General features: G+C 37.3%; 1 protein-coding gene, 1 long non-coding RNA gene and 4 other non-coding genes across 8 annotated transcripts in view; 1 reads left to right on the top strand and 5 right to left on the bottom strand.

Moving 5' to 3' along the window:
- ctps1a (CTP synthase 1a) overlaps window positions 1-16,379 on the top strand; it is a 50,211-nt gene extending 33,832 nt beyond the window's left edge. For all 3 annotated transcript variants that reach the window (XM_047158776.1, XM_017482479.1, XM_017482478.1), the window contains exons 2-19: window positions 3,241-3,421; window positions 3,589-3,759; window positions 5,045-5,145; window positions 5,231-5,347; window positions 6,752-6,835; window positions 6,965-7,045; window positions 8,265-8,416; window positions 8,677-8,809; window positions 8,967-9,055; window positions 10,948-11,042; window positions 11,124-11,186; window positions 11,283-11,326; window positions 11,419-11,515; window positions 11,669-11,724; window positions 13,070-13,166; window positions 14,712-14,856; window positions 14,991-15,090; window positions 16,007-16,379. In XM_047158776.1, coding sequence (XP_047014732.1) covers window positions 3,244-3,421; window positions 3,589-3,759; window positions 5,045-5,145; window positions 5,231-5,347; window positions 6,752-6,835; window positions 6,965-7,045; window positions 8,265-8,416; window positions 8,677-8,809; window positions 8,967-9,055; window positions 10,948-11,042; window positions 11,124-11,186; window positions 11,283-11,326; window positions 11,419-11,515; window positions 11,669-11,724; window positions 13,070-13,166; window positions 14,712-14,856; window positions 14,991-15,087 — 1,800 coding nt within the window. In that variant the 5' untranslated portion in view covers window positions 3,241-3,243 and the 3' untranslated portion in view covers window positions 15,088-15,090; window positions 16,007-16,379. The remainder of the gene's footprint in view (window positions 1-3,240; window positions 3,422-3,588; window positions 3,760-5,044; window positions 5,146-5,230; window positions 5,348-6,751; window positions 6,836-6,964; window positions 7,046-8,264; window positions 8,417-8,676; window positions 8,810-8,966; window positions 9,056-10,947; window positions 11,043-11,123; window positions 11,187-11,282; window positions 11,327-11,418; window positions 11,516-11,668; window positions 11,725-13,069; window positions 13,167-14,711; window positions 14,857-14,990; window positions 15,091-16,006) is intronic.
- A 2,089-nt stretch (window positions 16,380-18,468) lies between these two features.
- LOC108273348 (uncharacterized) lies at window positions 18,469-21,619 on the bottom strand. Its single transcript, XR_001814289.3, has 7 exons — window positions 21,543-21,619; window positions 20,098-20,158; window positions 19,852-19,909; window positions 19,417-19,469; window positions 19,189-19,231; window positions 18,935-18,981; window positions 18,469-18,756 (listed from the first exon to the last, which is right to left on the bottom strand). It is a non-coding gene; the product is annotated as an uncharacterized LOC108273348 (long non-coding RNA).
- On the bottom strand, window positions 18,821-18,893 carry LOC124628788 (small nucleolar RNA SNORD99). Its single transcript, XR_006983470.1, has one exon. It is a non-coding gene; the product is annotated as a small nucleolar RNA SNORD99 (small nucleolar RNA).
- On the bottom strand, window positions 19,296-19,376 carry LOC124628781 (small nucleolar RNA SNORD103/SNORD85). The gene has a single exon (XR_006983463.1). It is a non-coding gene; the product is annotated as a small nucleolar RNA SNORD103/SNORD85 (small nucleolar RNA).
- Window positions 19,671-19,808, bottom strand: LOC124628782 (small nucleolar RNA SNORA16B/SNORA16A family). Its single transcript, XR_006983464.1, has one exon. It is a non-coding gene; the product is annotated as a small nucleolar RNA SNORA16B/SNORA16A family (small nucleolar RNA).
- LOC124628783 (small nucleolar RNA SNORA16B/SNORA16A family) lies at window positions 20,463-20,599 on the bottom strand. Its single transcript, XR_006983465.1, has one exon. It is a non-coding gene; the product is annotated as a small nucleolar RNA SNORA16B/SNORA16A family (small nucleolar RNA).
- Window positions 21,620-23,281: the final 1,662 nt, after the last annotated feature.

The raw sequence follows: 23,281 nt of genomic DNA, 5'->3' as shown, positions 1-23,281 counted from the left end.
ATTAAAAAATATATTTATTACTGTTTTATGGAGAATTTGTTAACTAAATTATATACCATAATACTAGGGATGCACCGAATGTTCGGCAACCGAAATTATTCGGCCGAAAATAGGCAAAAAAAAAAAAAACAAAGCATTTTCGGTGTTCGACCGAGAAAGTGAAAAGGCTGAATAAATTTGACCGAACAATGACGTGTTTGATGACGCGACCAAATAACCTAGCAACCAGAGTGAGACACGCGAATGTCACGACCTCGATGAAGGAGCGCGCGCATGCACGAGCTACGTGCTCTTAGAATGTTTACTGTGGACACGTGGGTTTGTTTTGTTTCTGTTCCGGAGTATTCTGTCACGTCGCGAGACGTAAGGGAGTAGAGTACGGAAGCAGGTAAAGACGTATTTATTCAAGGGCACGCAGACAAATCCTAATCGTAATCCAAAAAACGTAGTCAAGACAGGCAAATTTTCGGCCGAGCGGCAAACAGGCATAAACGGAGGAAAACCAGGAATCTACATTGCGGTCACAGAAATCAAGGTTAAAACACAAATCAAGAAACATGAACTAGTACTGTGGACTGGGAGCGGAAAAACCAGCGGGGACTAAATTAACTAATCTATAGTTTAAACTTACTAAATGTATCAGGGACCATAACATTAACAACGTATCTAACTATACTATATCTACTATAATACTCCGTGAGGTGTACAGGGACGCGAGCGGTATATATCCCCAATATAATCAGCCGTATAGAAACAAATAGAACCATTTTCTGTTCTCTTGTTACTGCACTTTTTAATGCACGTTTTTGTTGTAGGCTACAGAGTGTTACATTCTTTCAGCAGTCAGTTATAGACTAACATCGGCTGTTCAAGGGGGGCTCAAAGATGGCCACATAAAAATATTTTTATTTTACTCATTTATTTATTTAAAGTTATATTGTTCCTTGTTGGTAGCCTATACCTGATGGAATGAAAAATGTTCAGTGTTAAATAAATATTTTGTAATTGTAGTTTTTGTAATTGATTTTTTTTCTTTGAAAAGCAAGACAAAATAGTAAAGCACATTTTGACTATTTCATTTATGCAATGGTGAAAAAAATGGCAAAATAACTGGAAAAAACGTATTCGGCCTTCGGCCAAGTTTTTCATTATATTTGGCTGAAAAAATTTTCATTTCGGTGCGTCCCTTCATAATACGCTTCGTGTATTGTAGAAATGTCCTCAAGTATCATGATATGATATTTTTGTTGTATACTCAGCAACAATTAAAAAAAAAAATTAAAGATCTCCGTGGTCTGTTTTTCCAGAGAGAAGTCTTGTTATTGAACATGTTTTGTCCATTGCATTGAAAACACTCGGACATCCCTAAATTGTTTTACTTGGTTTGCGAACAAACCAATAATAACCAAGAACAGGCAGTTCCTTAGCTTACATCTTCTCCTTGTTTTGTTTGGCATCACAGTAGCATGACACAACTCACAAATTTCAACATCGATTATATGGAACTGGTTTGGATTTTACACAACTGACACTGTGCGAACAATGGCGGCTTGCAAAATATACGAATATTGGCACGATGAACCTGTTCAAGCTCAAAATGAAGCACCACTGACGAGTATGCCAAAAGCCAGGTAACGTGGGGAGCGCACCTGAGTGCAACAGAACAGCTTCCAGAAACAGTGCTAACGAAAAGATTGATAACAAAAGCATTTGAAAAAGGTCGTTCTTTTGAGAAGAGATATATAATATAATATATAAAAGCACTGAAAGACATCTTTGATGCCATGATGTTTCACTCAACCAACGATATAATACCCATTAAAATAGTCGAAAACTAGGGTTTTATTCGAACTATAACAATAGTTGATCCTTTATATGGTTTACTAAGCTGCCCATTTAAAAATAAAAAAATTTAAATAAAAACTAGGGTTGCGTGATATTGAAGAAAAATTATAACATTAACGTATCGTTTATTGCGTAAGTGTGTGGAATCAATTTTTTTACTGAAAATAATATAACCAACAGACGTTCTTTTGGGGAAAAGAAAGCATTCTCTGCTAACTGCATATTTCATGCTTTTTGAACTTTTTGACGTCTTAAAATCATAATCACAAGCCCTTGTGAGATGCACATCACGATGCATACATTTGCGATATTCTGATAGTGTCGATATATTGTGCAGCCCTAATAAAAACTCAGCAAATGTATTCAGTACTTAAAGATATAGAAATACTCACTTGCCTCTGAATAACCTTTGGGCTTAGAAAGAAAGAAAATACATGAGTAGAAGTGCTGTAAATTATTATGTAACATTTTAAAACATGTTATCTATGTTTGAGATGTATTTGATATCTGTGTAATTATTATAGATATCAGTTTTGTTAGGCAGTGCACTTTTTTTTTGTAAAAATTTGTTGGAAACCACTAAAGCAGTCGGTGTGAAATTCTGTATTTCCTTTGAGGTTATATTTCCTTGTAGAGCTGTATTTATCAATATAGGGACACTAACCTTAGTTCTGTTTAGTAGATTGCAAGAGTCTTAACCAACATGAAAAATTATCCTGATCATAAAATTTTGGATTGTGAGCCAGCCTGGAAAAAAATATATTTCGATTATCTTGCCTAACCCAATCTTCAACTATCACATTTATTTTTGCCTTATACTCCACCTAGAATATATATTCACTTTGTGGATGCATAATTAATGAATGTAGCTCATCCTATACTGTACAGAATTGTCAGCTCCCTTCTATCTCTTGATCGGATATTATTTGGGGTTTGGACACCGCTATGGTAATAACACGATGGTGATACTTGCTGCAGCTGTTGGTCCACCTTGTAGACATACAGTTCCTCCTCAGCCCTTCATCAGTGCTCAGTTTTTAATGAGAATGCAGGTGGCTGGATGTTGTTGCTTGGCAAACAGTTTCTCTACCCAGCTGTGACTATAAAATGCTGCACCTGATATACTTGTATCACCGCAACCAACAATAATGCGTCACTGCTGTGAATGGTCTACTATCTAAATAATATCTATAGAGTAGTAGTTCTGTGGTGGTCCCGTTCCTACTCAAGAACTAGCAAACTGTGCTCATGTGACCTTGCATTGTGCAAAGGTATTTGTTGTTAATTGACTAGTGGTCAGATAAGGGTCTATAATAGATCTGCTTTCACAATCGAAAGTATTGCTCCACATGTTGACCATTTTCGAGTTCTTAAAGTCCACATTTTGTCTTGCAGACTATGAACGCCACAATGAAATACATTCTGGTCACGGGAGGTGTGATCTCAGGGATTGGGAAAGGCATCATCGCCAGCAGTGTCGGGACTATCCTGAAGTCATGCGGCCTTCATGTTACAGCCATTAAAATCGACCCGTACATCAACATTGATGCTGGGACATTCTCTCCCTATGAACATGGTAAAGTAAAGTAATGCACTAAATCAATACTAATACCAAGGAATCCTTGGAGAGGTCTATTTAGATTTAGTTCTTGATTTGCTTAGCAAAGGGGACAGGACTTTAGCTTACTGATTGCTTTAACATGTTGAGCTGAAGACTCAATGTTGTGGTTGCGTTGTGTTTAGGTGAAGTGTTTGTGTTGGATGATGGAGGAGAGGTGGACCTGGATCTGGGGAACTACGAGCGCTTCTTGGACATCCGTCTAACCAAAGACAACAACCTGACCACTGGCAAGATCTACCAGTCGGTCATTAACAAAGAGCGACAAGGAGACTATCTGGGCAAGACCGTGCAGGGTAAGATTATACGAGTTAAACAGTAAACACACACACAGTGAATTTAGTAAAAATTTCCGCACAGTATATCCAGAGAAACTGCATAAATATTTTTGACAGGCTGGAGCAAAAAAAAAAAAATGCTGATTAGATTAAAAAAAGAAATTGTTAGATTTAGTCAGCTAGCTGTCTATAAACAGCCACAGAGATGCACAGTGCCTCAGGGACAGCCCCTACATTCAGCCTGTGGTGCAGAGGTCGAGTGATTGATCGATTTTGCCGGTTATAACCAATAAGTCGATAAAAATAACATAAGATATCGGCAAAAATCCACACCGATAGTTTTCCCCGGTTGCGTCTGTTGTGGGAGCAGCTGAGAAGGGTCCGTTGTCGTCATTATACAGTACGAGAGCAGCCTCTAGAGGCTAAATAAAAACTATCACTGACACGTTTTGTTGTGTTATTTGAAGTGTTGTTTAATTCATTTTGGATGTCTCTATTTCTATTTGTTATTTGGACTGTTACTTTTTGGTTTAATTTGGATGGTTCTATAATTTAATGTAATATTTATTAATCAGTAGCATATATTCATATTTATTTTTTTCATTTAAACAAGTACAGTACATTTTCATGGTACAGTCAGTACTGTATATTTTTGTAATAAATGTCAGCAGTATTTCACTTTGAGTGTTATATTTACAGCAGTGTTATATTTACTTTTTTTTCTTTTTACTTTTAATCTGAGATATTCTAGCTAGCAAGTTAATGTTTGAGTAGCTCATTCTGTTGGATAGGTCCTTGTTTATGGTAATGGAGAGGGAGCACAGTTAAACGCATGCTGCTGCTTGATCAGGCAGACGCAGTAAGAACTAACAAGCTGATGGTCGCTAAAAGACGATCTCTTGCTGATTGGTTTTGTTAGCACTTAGTAATCATGGTTACATTGATGTGAACAGTGAAATTATTTGAATATGTTATGTCTGTAATATTGATCAGTCACAAATTGTGAATACTTGAGTTGCATCCCACTGTTGTTTGATTCGCATGCCTTGAATTCTATCTCAGTGTGTGTGTGTGTGTGTGTGTGCTTGTAGGAGATTAATGCATGCGGTGGAGGAAAAGTGCAGCACAGCATACATCATAAATTATTTTCCACAAGTAGCTGGCAATAGCTTTTATTTATTTATTTATTTATTTATTTATTTATTTATTTATTTATTTTCAACCAGAGAGGGCAACATTCCATCTTGCATCCTGTAATAGTCAAATTGAATCATCATTTATATAAGTAAAAACTATATTTCAGTGGTGCCACACATAACAGATGCCATTCAGGAATGGGTGATGAAGCAAGCCAAGATTCCTGTGGATGATGATGGACTGGAACCTCAAGTGTGTGTTATTGAAGTAAGTTTAAACTTGGCTAAATATTTTATGATATTGACAAATCCTGTTCATGGTTTTGCTTAAATCCAGTACATTGTGTGTGTAGTTGGGCGGCACTGTCGGAGACATCGAGAGCATGCCTTTCATCGAGGCGTTCAGACAGTTCCAGTTTAAAGTGAAGAAGCAAAATTTCTGTAACATTCATGTCAGTCTTGTTCCCCAGGTGAGCACTCACTTGTGATTTTTCTATTCACAAAATACAGTGTAATGCATGATATAAAAATGAAATACAATTGTGATTCTGTCTATCTTTTCAGCTTCACACCCCCGATACTTTTCTATTGTATTTGACCAAGTGCTCTAACCTCGAGACCTTTACTCTGCCCTAGTTGTACGTAGTGTAGATAATACCACTTACACTCACCATCCACTTTATTAGGAACACCTGCACATTCAAGCACCTATCCAATCAGCCAATCATGTGGCAACCGTGCAGTGCATCAAATCATGAAGATTCAGGTCAAAAGCTTCAGTTAATGTTCACACCAAACATTAGAATGGGGGGGAATGTGATTGGTGACCCTGGCAGGGTTGTTGGTGCCGGACAGGCTGGAGTGAGTATTTTTATAAACCGTTGATCTGGGATTTTACTCACACAACTCACAACAGAACGGAGTTAAATAAATAAATAAATAAATAAAAAAGCATCTAGTGAGTGGCAGTTCTGCAGCAGGAGACGCCTTGTTGATGAGAGAAGTCGGAGGACAATGGCCAGGACTAGTTCAAGTTGAACAAGAAGGTTGTGGTAACTCAAATAACTTTTTATGCAGAAAAGCATCACAGAACGCACAACATTCTGAACTACAACAGCCCATTTTCTGCTCAGCACGGTTGCAAAGAGTTATTATTTCAGTTACCATGGCCTTCCTGTCAGCTGGAACCATTCTCATCTGATATCTCTCATCAACAAGATGTTTTGTGCTTGCAAAACTGCCACTAAGTGCACGTTTTCTGTTTTTCGCACTATTCTGTGTAACTCGAGACTGTTTTGCATGAAAATCTCCGGAGATACTCAACCCAAACCATCTGGCACTAACAACCATGCCACAGTCAGAGTGACTGAGATCACATTCTGGTGTTTGATGTGAACAGTAACTGAAGCTCTTGATCTGTATCTGCATAATTTTATGCATTGTGCTGCTGTTACGTGACTGGCTGAAAGGAAAGATGTTATTAATAAAGCAGGCAATGAGTGTATGTGTTCTTTGTGCTCCTCTTTTATTCGGTTTTAATCAAAGTTATTTTCACACTACTGGAATTACTGGATTCTTTTTTTTTTATGTACATTATGTCTTTTCCAATATGTAATCATGGTCAGTATGACTAGGGACTGCATGCACGATTTATTTTTAATGGCTAAAAAACATTTTTCCTCTAAAGGCTCCTAACTCTAAGATTTATTTAGTTGTGTTAGGTTTATATCCTTTTTATAAATCAGTGGCTTTAGTATCTATTAAGCTACATAAATTAAAATATCATATGCCAAGAGTTAGACTATTATTAAACAGTTTTTGTTTTAATATCTGGTTAAAATATCTGATTTGCCTTTATATTCTTATATATTTAGCCTAGTGCTACAGGTGAGCAGAAGACCAAACCCACGCAGAACAGTGTGAGGGAGCTGAGAGGGCTCGGCCTTTCTCCAGACCTGGTGAGCCATTTTCCTATGTGCATTTTAAACATATTCAACATTTATTTGAATTCAGGTAACGCAGGCCAGCTGTTAAACTCCGGCTGCATAGTTTCTATGCCATTACAGCTCTGTTTTTAATTCCTTAAGATCATGTGCCGCTGTTGCACTCCGCTTGAGAACTCTGTGAAGGAGAAGATCTCCATGTTCTGTCATGTGGAGCCCGAACAGGTGAGAGATGATATTTTCCAAAACTCACGGCCTCAAATTGAACTAAAGATTTAATGAATGAACTAAAAGTTTTACTCCTCTCTCTCTCTCTCTCATGGCACTTTATATCATACTGACATTGGGTCAGTGAAAAGTTGTAAGGACTGCAATTGCTACGAACAGTTTTGCGCTCAAGTCTCCTTCGTTGAACACTTGATAACGTCAACACATTATACTTCAAGTTAAAACGAGAATGAATACAGGAGGCGGTTGGGGCTCAGGTGGTAGAGCGGGTTGTGTCCACTAATCGTAGGTTAGGCTGTTTGATTCCCGGCCCACATGACTCCACATACCGAAGTGTCCTTGGGCAAGACACCGAACCCCACGTTGCTCCCGTGCAAGTTAGCACCTTGCATGGCAGCTCTGCTACCATTGGTGTGAGAGTGTGTGTGTGTGAATGGGTAAATGAGACACAGTGTAAAGCTTGTAAAGTGTAAGTGTAGTGCAAACCAAGAGAATTCCCTGCCATGAAAATAGCCAAGGTAGCTGTCATGGCGTTAAATCACAAACAAACAAGCAATCATTCTTATAATACAGTTAAATAATATGCCTTAAAGCAACACAAGCAGATCTGCCTGTGTTTAAAAAGTCCTGCAATGAACAGCTTGAGGTCCAGCGCAAATTGGGTCAGATTGGGTCAATTGTGTTAGTTGTAAAAAGGATGTTACATGTTTTTAATATTGCGATACACTTTTATGAGAGCAAACCTGATCACAACTGTGATGGGCATGTAAAATGTTAGATGTAAATAAAAAATGTCTAAGTGCCAGTATGTGATATTTTGCCGTATTGCTCAACTTTTTTTTTGTTTGTTTGTTTATCTGTTGTTTATCTGTAGTATGTCAAACAGTCGGGTCCATAAGTATTTGGACAGTGATACATTTATTATTATTTATTTTTATTTTACTTTTTGACTCTGTACACCACAATGGATTTGAAATGAAGCAGTCAATATGTGATTGAAATGTAGACTTTCAGCTTTTATTTAAAAAAAAAAAAAATCGCATTAACCATTTAGGAATTACAGCCATAGATCCGACGGTATGTGAGCTATGTCATTTGGCAATTATTAACTATAAATATTTTCATGGACCACATTGGCTATATGAATTGGATAAAGCATTGCATCATTGTATCTACTGCAATGTTTCTAATTGTACATTCTCCCATCTCTACCAAGGTAATATGCGTCCATGACGTGTCCTCCATCTACAGAGTGCCACTGCTGCTGGAGGAGCAGGGTGTAGTAAACTTCTTTTGCCGAAGGCTCGATCTGCCCATTGAGGGCAGGCCCAGGAGGATGCTCGCTAAATGGAAAGAGATGTCAGACAGGTGTGTGAGACATTTGAGACCTGGTAAAGTAGTAGTAGTAGTAGTAGTAGTAGGCTCACCCTTTTAAACAATTTTGTAACCTGTAAATCCTATAGTTTATTGCAATATTAGTAAAGTCACACTCCTAATAGTTTGAGTACAAGCACAATTGTACCTTTTTGGATTTTTCTTATTGTGTTTTGACTTGTGCTGTGTTCAGACATTTCCCCCTTAACTTATTTCTCACTTGCTTTTAATACTTGCACATGTTTGTGTCTTAGGTCAGACAGACTGTTGGAGCATTGTTCCATTGCCTTGGTTGGGAAGTACACAAAGTTCTCTGACTCGTATGCTTCGGTTATTAAAGCCCTGGAGCACTCAGCCCTCGCCATCAACCATAAACTAGAGGTTAAAGTAAGTTAGTGTTGTCTGGACTGGTGATACTGAGTTAAAATACAACTGATGATGATCAGTAGAAACTGCAACTTTGATGTGTAGATCTAGTCAAACTGCTGTATACAGTCAGTTCTCTAACATCCTGTTTTGTTTTGTGTCTGTCAACCCCCCCAAGTATATCGATTCTGCAGATTTGGAGCCCGTTACTCTGCAGGAAGAGCCTGTGAAATACCATGAAGCTTGGCAGAAGCTGTGTAGTGCAGAGTAAGTGATCAGCTTTGTCATAAAAATGAAGTTGTGGTTAGCCAATGGATCAAAGCCTCACAGCATGCTGCTGACTCATAACTGATAATAAAATAAAGCGCTGATCCCGTTTCTGCTTCAAGAAAAATCCCCCAAGTCCCCAAATGAAATAGATGTATACATTTTAGTCCTCACCTTCTCTATTGCTCATGCGTATGTATTCCCTGCTGGAAAAAACAAAACAAAAAACGATATAAACCCTCGTAGAATTTGTAATGGTTACAATGGCACTTGTATTTGTTTGAATAGAAACTGTAATGGTCCCTGTTGGTCTCTACTGGTAATTTGTTACCTTCTATTGGTGGCATGCTATGTCTAGTGGATATCATTAAGGACTGGTAATGGTATTAATGGTTAGCTGATGGTTTGTAATGATATTTGTAGTGGAAACCATTAGAATTTCTGTGACCGTTTCAGATGTTAAGTGGCCACAGCTTCTCTCTTAGACTTGTGTGATAGGTGGCCTCCTGGCCAACTCCTTGCAGTTCTTCCTTTCACCTCACAGTGGCAGGAGACTGTGTTAATACAGCTGAATTCCAAGAGCCTTTTTTCTCTGACCACACCTGCAAATTAATTTACTTCAGGATATTTATTCATGGCTACAGACAAGAAGTGAGCGCAGGAAACAGGAATTTTTTTCAGCCAGAACTATTGAAGATTACGGTAATTTAAGGAATTTAATATCCTAAGACATTATTGAAACAAATCAAAGGGTAATGCAAAAAAAAAAAAATTAAGAGGATGTAAGGGCAGAGAAACTGAAGCAGCTGGAAGCTATCCTTGCAGAACCAGGTTTTTATCAAACTTTTGTTGTTGTTGTTTTTTTAAATCAGACTAAGCATGGAAAACCTTGAAATAGTGAATTCTTAAGAGTCCTTAAAGTGGATTTGCAACCAACTATTTAATTTATGGTTATTAGTTTGTCTAATTACTTTTGGTCTCTTAAATGTGTGGGGGAGGTCCTACACTGTCCACCTGATTTGAATGTAAATACTCAAAAAATAATAATAATAAAATAATTAAAAAAAAAATCGTTTGAGGTCATATTCATAATTTACAGTCCCCTCTGATAGTATTGGAACAGCAAGGCCAATCCTATTGTTTTCATTATACATTGAAGACATTTGGGTTTGAGATCAAAAGATGAATGAGACGATAAGTCATAATTTGAGCTTTCATTTCCTGATATTTACATCAAAATGTGTTAAACAATTTAGAACATGACACCTTTGGTGGCAGACCACACAATTTTTAGTTGAGCAAAATTATAGGAAATTATAGAAAGGAGTCTTGTAGTAAATAACACAATATTTGGTTGCATAGGTGAACCCAAGAATAGACATTCAGAGCTATTAATTCTTTAAACAATCAATTTAAACAGCAGGGCACACCTAGGCAGCAAGATCGCTTTTTGATCGCTTAAAAAACTGGATGGATTCAAACAAAATGCGGCATGTTCTAAGTTGTGTAACACGTCTACATGCAAGTATGAGGAAAGCTGAAATTCTGATCAATCGTCTTGTAGTCTCCTTTTTATCTCAAACCCAATGTCTTCAGTGTATAGCGAAAACAATAGAATTGGCCTCGCTGTTCCAATAGTGTCAGAGGGGACTGTAATTTCAAATCAAATTTACTGTGGTAGATATATTTATGGACCCATGTTGTAAATATTTAGCATTTTGCATGATGCTTAAATAATATTTTGGTAATCGGCTCTCTGGTGTTTTGATGTGGTCTAATCCCTTTGGGGAAAAAAGTTTGGACACCCCTGATTTAGCGTGTAATATTAATGGAATTCACATTATTCATATTTAATGAGACATATTAACTACTTATTTGCAATTTACTTGCAGTGGTATTTTGGTACCGGGAGGTTTTGGAGTCAGAGGGACTGAAGGCAAGATTCGGGCCATCAGCTGGGCCCGCGAAAAGAAGAAACCCTATTTAGGTAAGAACGAAGCCTGTTTATGAAGAATTTCAGTTACCGAGCCCATGTGAAGAGTGATTTATCTGTGCTTTGGGAGTTTAGGTGTGTGTTTGGGAATGCAGCTTGCAGTCTGTGAATTCGCCAGGAATGTGCTCGGCTGGGCAGGTATGTTTCACTGCTTTTCATTCTCATTTCCTGCCACCTGTTTACACTGGAGAAAATGTAGAGCTTTATTGTTTACTAATCCTCTGTTTACAACAGATGCTAACTCCACCGAGTTTGACCCAGAATCAAAACACCCTGTGGTGAGTTTATGAGAATAAAGAAGTAGATGCAGCAAGGTGAATGGATCAATTTAAGCAATGCTGTATGATTTATATTGGATTTTGTGCTGTAGGTGATCGATATGCCTGAGCACAATCCAGGACAAATGGGCGGCACGATGAGGCTAGGAAAGCGACGGACCATTTTCAAGAACGAGACTAGCATATTGAGTAAGAACCAAGATCAGATTATATGAATTTAAGTTTAACGTTTAAAGCATCATGTACCTTGTTTTTGTTGTTGTTTGGTTTTTTTTTTTTTTTTTTTTTTTTTTTTTTTTTTTTTTTTTTGTTCTGTGCATCTAAATTATTGTCTTCTTGCAGGAAAGCTTTATGGAGGTGCAGACTATGTTGATGAAAGGCACAGACATCGTTTTGAAGTACGTTGCCTCCATTTGGACCGTTATCCCCCTTTTCTAGCAGATATTAATCCGGTGCGGTCAAGCTTCACTTATAAGCAGGGTAAATAGGAAAACCAAGCAGAAGCAGTTTAAAGCAGAATAGTTTAAAATAGACAAGTTACTCTTGATAAAATTTCTATAACAGAGCGTAAGTATGGAATTAAATTTGTGCTAAAAATATTGAATGTAACTTTTAAAGGAATTAACAAAAATATACAATCAGAGAAGAAAAACACTCTGAAACTGAAAACAGTGAATTCGATTGAAAAAATTTAACATTGAACAATTTACAGCCCAAGTTTCAGGTCACAGACAAAAATCACTCATGGAAAAATGAATTAGAGTGCCATCTTAGAGCGCGTAATGTGACGCGTGCACCACCAACCGATTTAGTGCCACTGCAACTAAAGACAGGCGGCGACAAAGTCCTGGAAGTGTCAGAAGTGCTTTTAATTATTTGTCGTGCTATACGTGCAAATAGACGACTGCTTGAAGTCATGGGCTGCATCTGAAACCGCGTACTTACCTACTATATAATAGTTGAAATACGTGTATTTCACCTACTAAATAGTAGGTAAGTACGCGGTTTCGGACATAGCCGTGCTCTCTTGTTTGCCGTCAAACAGTTGAGCGCTGCCGTGTGTATACGTGTCCTGTCACATAAGGCGGTGAAAATTCCCACACGATGTTAATAATGTGATTAAGATGTGTACATGTCTGTAATGTGACTAAAACAGGAGTACTCCACACTTAATTTGATTTGTGTTTACTTCAAGTCCAACTTTAGTCGGATGAAGGTCATCAATAATCGCTGTTTACATGCTAGTTTCTTAATCAGAGTGTCGTCTTTATCAGGTTAATATCGAATTATTGTTGTCCATGTAAACGTACTGACTGTTGACCTAAAAGCCACCAATAGGTGGAATGATGCGAATGTCATGAGACAGCAACAAATATGTTAATGGAAAGGGAAAAATGGAAACAATACATTCTAATAGACAGAAAAAAAATCTCAGTTTGAAGAATGTTTTGTTTATGGGAGTCTGTGTTCTGTACAATCCCAGATCGCACCGATTGATGGCTCAGTTAGAAGGTAGTCATCTTCATCGTATAACCTCACATGAACATATTATCGGACAATCTGTTCTGGAATTCTGCCAAGGTTTTCTCAGGAACATCTCAGACACCGTAGCAAGTTCTAATCTTAAAAGCCTGCTGATATCGCACTGTGTAAATCAGGCTTTAATGAGTGCATATAAATAGACACGTTGTGTATATTGAAATGAACGTACAAAGTCATCAAATGTGGCTTTTGCCTCTGCAGGTCAATCCAGAGCTGAAGCAGCATTTTGAGAAGAAGGGCTTCCGCTTTGTGGGGCAAGATGTGGAGGGAGAGAGGATGGAGGTTATAGAGCTGGATGGTGAGTCAGCTGTCCATACAGGAAGTCATGTCTGCTTTGTTTCCTTGATGTGTAAACAACAAAATCTGATAAGACCGAGCATTTCCTGTCTCACACAGCATTTTAGATACACCAGTGTATCTGCGTATTGATTTCGCTCACAAAAGCTGAAGTTGGACCAGTCAGACTAGGGAGAATTTTAGGTTTGGTCTTGGAAGCAGAAGAGAACTTACAATTTAGTAAGAAAATTCTTGAATTATTAGCACCTTTTGAAAATGCTGACTTAGTGGTCAGTTAGCTTTATCTGAAAATATGATCGAAATCTGTCATTGAAGTTCCACTTTATGTTCACCTGAGTGTTTAGGCACATGTCTGAGATTACTTACCATCTGATGTATAAATGTAAGGTGATTGAGACAGAAAATCTAGCTTATGTGCAAAAAAAAATCAACACAAAATGATTTCATGACCACAGCTTTTTACATGGCCATCCCAGTCCCCTGACCTAAACCCTATTGAAGGTGAAGGTGTGTTGAGCTGACAAGTAGAGGATTTAGGACCCTGAATGATCTGGAGCGCTTGTGTATTATAGGTGCATTATACTAGAGGATTTGGTGCTGTTCTGTTTGGGACAAACTGCTAAATGCAGGGGTGCCGACAATTTATGCGTGGATTTATTTATTTATTTATTTATTTATTTATTTATTTTAATAACTTTACTTCAAATTAAAGGTTAGATTTCTCTCTTATCATTGTGAGATTAAGCTAATTAACAACAATTGATTTTCTTAAACTTTATTACCCATTTTTACCAGGGGTGTCAATAGTTTTGGACCTGGCAGTAGTTTTCTTTTCTATAGGCTCGTCTCCTCTACTATTCATTCCAGTCGATGAAACATCTGACTATTTCAAAATAAAATGCAGCTGTAATTTATGTTTAGTGTTTATTCTATACAGTCCCTCCAGGGTTCTGCGATCGCAGAAATGAATGCAAAATCAAGCAAACTCCACCATATTCGTAAGAGCTTGCAATTTTTCACAATTACCGCAGATTTCAGCCAAGACACGTCATGTGACGTCATCACAACCCGCATTAAGCCAAAGCCCTCTTCGATTCACGTGCGTCAAACACGAGTACAGCTAAAAGGTCTCATTTACCAACAAACATCACTGTGAAAGACCGTGCAAAACTATTTCATGCGATTGCAATTTCGCCAATTCAAATAGTTTTCGGCAAAAAAAGCTCAAAAATCGCAAGGCACGTTGCAAATTTTGACAAAAGACGCAGCAAAATCAAGCATTTTTGGCCGCAGCGATCAAACTCCACGAATCCTGTACGGACTGATTATGTAGCTTGAATGTCTTCAGTCAGATAATTTGTCTTGTAAATATTTAAAATATTATTTTATTTTAAATAAAATTTTGCCGGAAATGTCCATCCCTCAGATTCCTTCATGCTTAAATTTTTTTTTTTTTACAGTGAGGTCATTATCATAGCCTGGTTTTCTTAGCTTGAATTTGCACAATTCTTTGATTTGAATCGAATTATTCTTCTTGATGTCACAGATCATCCATATTTCGTGGGTGTACAGTACCATCCCGAGTTCACATCCCGGCCAATGAAGCCCTCCCCACCGTATTTTGGTCTGCTGCTGGCTGCAGCTGGAAAACTACACAGCTACCTACAGAGAGGTTGCCAGCTCTCGCCACGGTATGGAGCCAAACCATCACACTTGCATTCCTAATAGCACATCAGAAATGCTTCATTTAACCACTCATGCAGGATGTTTTCTCCCCTGAATATATTTTATTTCTGAATCCTCCTCTCTCGCTCTCTCTCCACAGAGATATGTATAGCGATCGCAGTGGCAGCAGTTCTCCAGATTCCGAGATCGCAGAGTTCAAACTGCCCTCTATCTCCCAGGACGGATCAAACCAATAAAAGGTACGTCCGTTTGTGGTTTACATGTTTTTTGACTGTTCACATTCATTTAAAAGGTCACAATTAGACTATGGTGTAATCAGACCTGCCAACCTTCACACTCATTTTGTATTGGAGCTCCGCATTTTAACATTGCACCACACTACTACGAGTTCTCACTCAAAAAATACACCAAGTCTGTTTACTCCCCAAAATATAAACACCAGGTGAGCCGAACAGATCTGGAACGATGAGGTGTCTTGAGCTTTCTTATATTAACCAACAGCACAAGAAGCTCCCTTCGTCCATCTCACAGTGTAATAAACTTTTTTTCCCATAGATGTCTCGTCTTGCTTGAAAAATGCACCACTATTGTTTTCTTTCAAAGTTAACAGAAATTTCTACCGGCATATGTACACCTTAGACGAATATGTTCTAAACATGAGTTAATTATATTTAATGTGGATACACTGATATTTCGGCCAAGTTTTAGCCCAAAATTGTTAGTTTTTTTGATCAATGGAAGAAACATTATCCTGGATGATCGTGAAATGGTAGGGTGACCAAGATATTGAACACTGATTATCTAAACTTTTTGATGCTTTTAAGACTGTATTAAATCTCATTCCTCTCTGCTCGTGCAGTTGTTTTTTTTTTTGTTTTGTTTTTTTTGGCCACTTGGCTGTTGATAACTTATTCAGTTCTAGTTCTCAAAATAAAAACAAATTATTATTTTAAACCACTATAACCCTGACGCGGGTAAATCATTTACTGAAAATGAAAGCAGTAAATGCATTATGCAATGCCTCGCAAGCGCCACACAACCTTTTAGGGTTGGCAGGTCTGTATAATTAATCGCCTGATAATACCTACTTCCATTTGCTGTCCTTTAACAAACAATTAAGTGTGTGCTTCATTTCTTTCTTTTTTTTCTCTGCAGGACTGCAGTATTTTCCAAAGGAAGAAATGCACACAAGAGTTGGCTCTGATTTTTGAATAGCCTGTTTTATTGCAAGTTTATTGGCAAAGGTGTATAGTTTTCATTATTACATTTTTTCTGCCAAGCAACTGGTGGTTACTGCAAAAGCATGTTTTTTTGTTTTATTTTCAGCAGCACACATGTAATGCTATATATTACTGTCTAAACAAGTGAATTCAGGTTTATTGTATTTGGCTGAGACATCTTTAACTTGTATCAAGAAAAGGGAGTAGGCAAAATGTAGAAAGGTCAACTGCATAATTTATACATTTAACCATGTTTGTTTGTTTAAAATGTGTTTTGTCATTGTAATAAAAAAAAAATGAGGACAAGAGACTGTGGTTGTTGACATTTTTATGCACCACTGTTGAGTGGGAAGTGAAACAGGTGGTGGTGCTGAGAGATCTGAGGGTGAAGTTTGAGAACCACATATAACTTTGACGTTGAATTAAGTGAAGACTGTTTACAGTGTCCACGTAAAGATAGGAATCAATTAGAAGTAATTTATTTGGATTGGTGAAAATCTCTGCAGGCAAACACAAGCATTTACTCTATGCTTTTGCCCACTAACATGTTCTCACTAATCCATGTGCAATTAATTAAACATTCAAATTCAGATGTCACTTGGCATTAATGCAGTCTCAAACATGCTAGGCAAAGGTCAACAGGTGCTTGCCAGTTTGGATGCAGGTTACTATACACAATATTATAATATTCTTAACTGTTATTGCTTGCTATGCAAAGTGGACATGAGCATGGATATTAGGAGCGTCAGTTTTACTTGTGCCAATCTGCATTAACTGTAAAAATGATCCTTAAAAAATTTAAAATTAACAAATACATACAGTGGGACTGGGCATGTGCGAACAAAATGTATGCTTGAATTTTTTTTATTAACCTTTATTATATAATGTACAAAAGTGTGTGTGTGTGTGTGTGTGTGTATATATGTATCTGTATATATATGTATATATGTGTGTGTGTATATATATATATATATATATATACATACACACATGCAGTTACCTAATCAGCCAACCATGTGGCAGCAGCACACTGCAAGAAATCATGAAGATAACAGGTCAAGAGCTTCAGTTAATGTTCACATCAATCATCAGAATGAAGAAAAATTGTGATCTCTGTGACTTTAACAGTGGCATGGATGTTGGCACCAGAAGGTCTTGTTTGAGTATTTCAACAAACTATAGTCTCAAGTTTACACAGTATAGTGCAAAAACCATTAAGCAAGTGACAGTTCTGAGGGTGGGAATGCCTTGTTGATGAGAGGTAAATGAAAAATATACTTACCCCCATAGTTACTAATCCCCGGACTCTATGAAACTCAATCATAATGGGGTTCAGCTGGACTAGATGTAACCAGGCCTGATTACTGCAAACCTTGTTCAATCAAATCTACACTTGAATAGAACTTTTTCCAACAGCATGAAGTTGGTTAAAAAGTCTTACCCAGTAACACACAATGCCAAAGTTAAAAGAAATTCCAGAAATGATGACAGTGGTGATTGAAATACATCAGTCTGGGAAGGGTTACAAAGCTTTTTCAAATGCTCTGGAAAGCCAAAGGACCACAGTGAAAATCCTAAAGGAGACTGTCCAGTCTTCAGTCCGTCAATTGAAACTCAAGCACACCTGAATTATGCAGCAAGACATTGAACCAAAGCATAGGAATAAGTCTACCTCTGAATGACTACTTTAGCTTTCTTAATTCAACAAAAACGTTGTTTATTCAGGTTGACTAGTGTTTAGTTTTGTTTGAAGATTTAAGACTATTTAGTACAGGACACAAAAACAGAAGAAACCAGGATGTGAAATGTATTTGCTCCAGCACTGTAAATGATTTCTCCAGTGACAAATGTACTCAAGTTTGTTGTAGTTTTACATTTATTAACCAACAACTGTATTTCAATGTATCAGAATTTTTTTATTGAGTCCTTACTTTGTTATGCAGTTCCATTTTGAAGTACATACCCAGTACAATGAGCAACTTATATAGGCTATTTTCCTACTTTCCATATTAGGTATGCTTAAGCAGACAATTCCCTAGAAAGTGTTGTAAATATTCTTACCCAACAAATTCAATCATTCACCTTCAGTTCAAGCAGTAGCAAAAGTATAAGGTTTTGGGCAGTGAGCTCATTGCCCTGAAATGGAAGCGCCACTGCTGTTGGTTGCACCCTTTAAAACTAATCACTTAAGGATTTTGCTAGAAAAATGCAAAAACCAATTAAACTCCTTAATATTTGTAAGCAGTTAATTTCTCAAGGTTACTATAGATTTAGACCAAGATGCATCACGTGACAACACATTCAGACCAACCCCCCCTTTGATTTGAACATGTGTGCAGCTAAAAAAGGTCTCATTTACCAGTCACCATGCACTGTTCAGGTTCATTAACAGACCAGTTGTTCATATTGTGATTTATTGGTTAAAACAGGTTTCAAAGCACAGCATACATACTACAGGCTCATGTTACCCTGATTATAACTCACAGGCTTTCCATGACCCTTGCATTGCTAAAAAACCAAGTGTCAATCTATTTAACCAGTAAGGCAAGTCAGATTTCACTGGTCTTGTGCCACGCACTTGTACTCAAGCCACTGTGGTACGTGGTACATGGTTCCTCAATTCTGCATCTGTCAGCATTTCATCCAGTCACTCCGGTGCAAGTGTCCATACCAAACTCAGGTCGGCTGCAACACACAATGTTCAGTCAGTGCAAAGGCACTGCATAACGTTCATGGAAGTAACAAGATTAGCTGATCTCAGTCCCATATCCGCAAGCTTCATCCAGCAGTCACAAATTAAAATATTGTCATCCTTGATCAGCTTTGAAAAATGTTAAATTTGTTCTATACTGTACTGACATACCTGTGGTAGTGAGCACAACATGGTCCTGCATCAAGTAGGACACCATCCTAGACAAGAAAAACAGAATAAGTCAATGTAGTTAAGACTGATGTATGGGAGTAGCGTAGCTGCACCAGGCACCAGACAGCCCGAGCAGCCTAAATTCCACCCGTTACTCTAGCACGTAGTTGGAGAACCTGTCCCACGGTAAAGAGCAAAGATCCTCAGAAACCGTGCATTACAATATGCCACAACAGAACATTTACGCAACTTACCTGTGTCAAGGTGAACACCCATCACAGCCAGTTCATTCACAACCTAAGAGAGATGAAATAAGTTACTATGAAGCTTGAATCATCATGAATTTAAACCTGGTCCAGACACCGACTCAGGGAAATGAGGATTTTGATTGTTTCATAATAGAGCTTTTCTCAGATAGGGCAAGTGGGTCATCATAGTCAGGTCAAAGTTTTTACAATCCCCAAAATAAATTTCCAAGTTACCTTTTCAGTTTGACTTCAGGATCATCTTGTCAGCAAGATTAACTTGCTACCATCTACAAAGAAAAAACTGGGTAAATATCAAATATTTATTACAAGAAAGTTAAATTATACTTTACACTGCTAATTACTTATTTACACTACATGTACATTTATACTACACAAGCAAACACAGATTTAACAGGCTACCATGTTTAGGATACAGACATCAAATAATCTGGATTAAATCGCAGCCATGTAAATGTCACTGTGAATGAATGTGTCCTTTCCCTTAATGTTGCTGAAGTGGCTAAGGGGACAGCCGCACAGCGACCGTCGGTAAAAGTGATTATTTAGGCTCCCTTTTGATCGTCACCTGCTACAGGGAAACAGGAACGCCTTCGATAAGGGCCACGAGTTTTCAGCGAAGTTGTACATGACACAAAATCGATCAGTTACCTTTCTTTAAGAATCACTTAAGGGCCATGTTGTCTGCCTCTCAGCCAATTGCACCCATCTGTAAAGAAAACTTAGGATAAATACTTCAGTAATAAACAAAACATCAAGCAAAGGTCTTTTGTGGCTCAGTGTTGAGGTAAAGAAATTCTCATAACAGTAGTTTTACTCTCAGATAGGCAAGTATAGAAGTAAGTATTCACAGCCAAAACTACAATATTAAAAAAGGAGCATCAGAATGCAAATTACCAGCAAGTAGGTCATTTTCTTCTTTTGGGTGGAGTCAAACACTCTGAACATACCAACTGATCTGTAACATGAAAATGTCAGGAGTGTTACTCATACACAGTTTACATACAGTCCAGGGATGAGAATCCTGAAATACCAATATTGCTAAGTTCTCTGTTTACCAAGATTTGTTAATGACAAAAAACATAAGTGACTTAATACAGCACAAAACAAGAATCAGTAACTCCAGGATTTCATGATCAAATTAACACAATCAAGCAAGCTTTGCAATATTCAGGGGAGCTTGCAACTTTTAAAATTTTCTTCCAGATTCGGACCAAGACATGTGACATCACAACACATCTGTACCCTAAAAGAAGTTATGAAGGTGTCCTTTCCCTTAATGTTGCTGAAGTGGCTAAGGGGACAGCCACACAGCGACCGTCGGTAAAAGTGATTATTTAGGCTCCTTCTGATCGCTGCCTGCTACAGGGAAACAGGAACGCCTTCGATAAGGGCCAAGTAGAGGAGTTTCTACCATTTAAAATAATCGGTAGTGTCATCAGCAAGTTCTACTGTTTTTGCCTGAGCCACATTGTGAATAAACTAGCATGGTATGTGCTGCAAATCTATACACTCCTTCAGCCAATGTTCATGGAAAGAGTGCAGCAATGTATTGCTTTAAACATTACACACCCATGCTTATGCACATATTGCATAAGAAATGGAATTTGTAATGGTTATAATGGGAATTGTACTGGTTTTGATGCAAGCTGTTGTAGACCATTTAAGTCTCTACTGGTAAGATGTTGCAGTCTGTTGGTGGCATGATTAATCTTGTGGATACCATTAAGGACCAATAATTGTAAGCTGGTGCAGTGGTATTTGAAGCAGAAACCATTAGAATCTCATCATTTCCATTTCCCCCCACAGCAGTAGTTGTCAAGATGTTGATGCTAGTTTATGAGGGATTTACTACTTCATAGACATTATCTGAACTCATTTCCCATTTACAATACATCTCATTTGATTCCATTTCCCAATACAAACAAGTTATTTTGAATTATACATTATGTAGCAAGCTTGTATATGTTTCCTGGGCCTGGGCAATATTTCCCAGGAAGCCTGCCGCTGCCCCATATAACTAGATAAAGATTACACACATTGTTCTTTCCTAGCGCGGATATAATCCATGATCTTACATGGTACTAGATTATACACCGAGTTGAGTGCGCTGATGATACTAAATTTAAATCACCCTTGAGAACTAGGCCTTCTGATCCAAGAACAAAGTACAGCCATGAAGCACACACGTGGAAACGTGCAAAAATGTCCAAGAACTCTGTCAACTCTCTGAAAATTTCCAAAATATCTCACTACCAAGTATTCAGTGTACCCGAATATAAACCCAAACTACAATGATAGCATTTAAAACTTTCCGATGCTTTAGGATTCCGATTACTCACCATTACAGCTCCAGCACAAAAGTAAGAGGACGAGGAAGGGCGGCGTTTCCTCTTATGTGTGCAGCTTCGACAAGCTGATTGGCTGAGTGATTGCGCGAAAGCACACAGCATTGTGGGAAATGTAGTGTCAGACCTTCATCTGCCGTTTGTGAAATGAAGTAAAACAAAATACAAATACTAACCATTGCAACCAAATACTATTACTGCACCAGTTATGCAACATTATTTGACAAATAAAATAAAATCTAAATGTGTGTGTGTATATATATATATATATATATATATATATATATATATATATATATATATATATATATATATATATATAAATTCTCTCTTTCTCTCTCTTTCACACACACACACACACACACACACACACACACACACACATTTAGTAATAGTATATAAAGATATAAGTGAGCTGAGAAGTGTTTGTGGCTAAAAAAAAAATAAAAAATATCACTCAAATCAGGCACACAAAATATCTCTGCCTTACATACTTTCAGTTGGTACTTACATTGTCTAGTATAAAAGCATTCATTTAGAGTCCCATTAGAATGAAGAATATGTAAGTCATTAAGTAAAAAAGGTAGAGGTCTTTAATAGAATGCTTGTTTAATATTTAAAAGTTCTATATTCTATTACTAATAGTGAGAAAGTTGTAATAAAACAATAAATTCTCGATGTGTATCATGGGACCTATTAGAGCCATGGTACAAAAAAATCTACAAAAAAATTTTTAACTGTAATTTTACCTTTATTCAGTGAACACACAAAACTAAGGAAGGTAGAGGTAATATTAATGATAATATACGATTATTTAATGCTTAAATAGGCTTATATACTTAAACCAGTTTGCTTATTTTAACAGTCAGTAACACAGCAGAGTAAACATAATAAAATTACTGTGAATAACAAAAACATTAACTGCATACATTGGTTTGAATTACTGTTATCGCAATTTGGCTTCTTGTAGAATTGCAGTGCTGCTTTGAAACTTGATATTGTAAAATAAATGGATAGATAGATAGATAGATAGATAGATAGATAGATAGATAGATAGATAGATAGATAGATAGATGGATGGATAGATGGATGGATAGATAGATTTTAAAATGTCTGGGTTTTTTTTTTTTTTTTTTTTTTTGCAAGCCTTTATTCATAATCTACAGACTGAGGCTATCCAGAAATCCAAATAATAATAATAATAATAATAATAATAATAATATGCACCATGAGGTACAGCTGGTCTTGTCCAATCACCTCATACTTGTTGGACATTATACAAAGATACAAAGCATTCACTGGACCTAATGCATTTTAAAGAGATCACTGCTCATACTTTAGAGCTGACTGCAGACATTGGGGGAAGGCATGCTTTGGCTTTCTTTAAAAACAAATTTGCCTTATCAGACCATCAGACTTTTTCCAGATACTCAGGGGTCCAGGTTTTGTGCTCTTTACACCAAGTGACTTTACACACTGTTTTTTGATACAACAGGTTTCTGAATTGCAGCCCTGCGGGTTTGTGAAACTCACAGAATATTATTTTTGTTGCAAGTGGATAACAGAGGTATATGCATTCCAGTCTGTGGTTATTTTTATGGCTGTGTTTTTGAGGCATTTATCCAATAAAATGTTCATCTATTCGTGTCAGTGAGTATCAACTTGCACCGCCGTACCTCTTTGGTAATGTTGCTTGTCCATGTTTGACATATGCTGCCACGATTTTGAGACTG

Source organism: Ictalurus punctatus, chromosome 12 (assembly GCF_001660625.3).
Source record: "Ictalurus punctatus breed USDA103 chromosome 12, Coco_2.0, whole genome shotgun sequence".
NCBI classification, from domain to species: Eukaryota; Metazoa; Chordata; class Actinopteri; order Siluriformes; family Ictaluridae; genus Ictalurus; species Ictalurus punctatus.
This window is presented reverse-complemented; position numbering and strand designations above follow the sequence as displayed.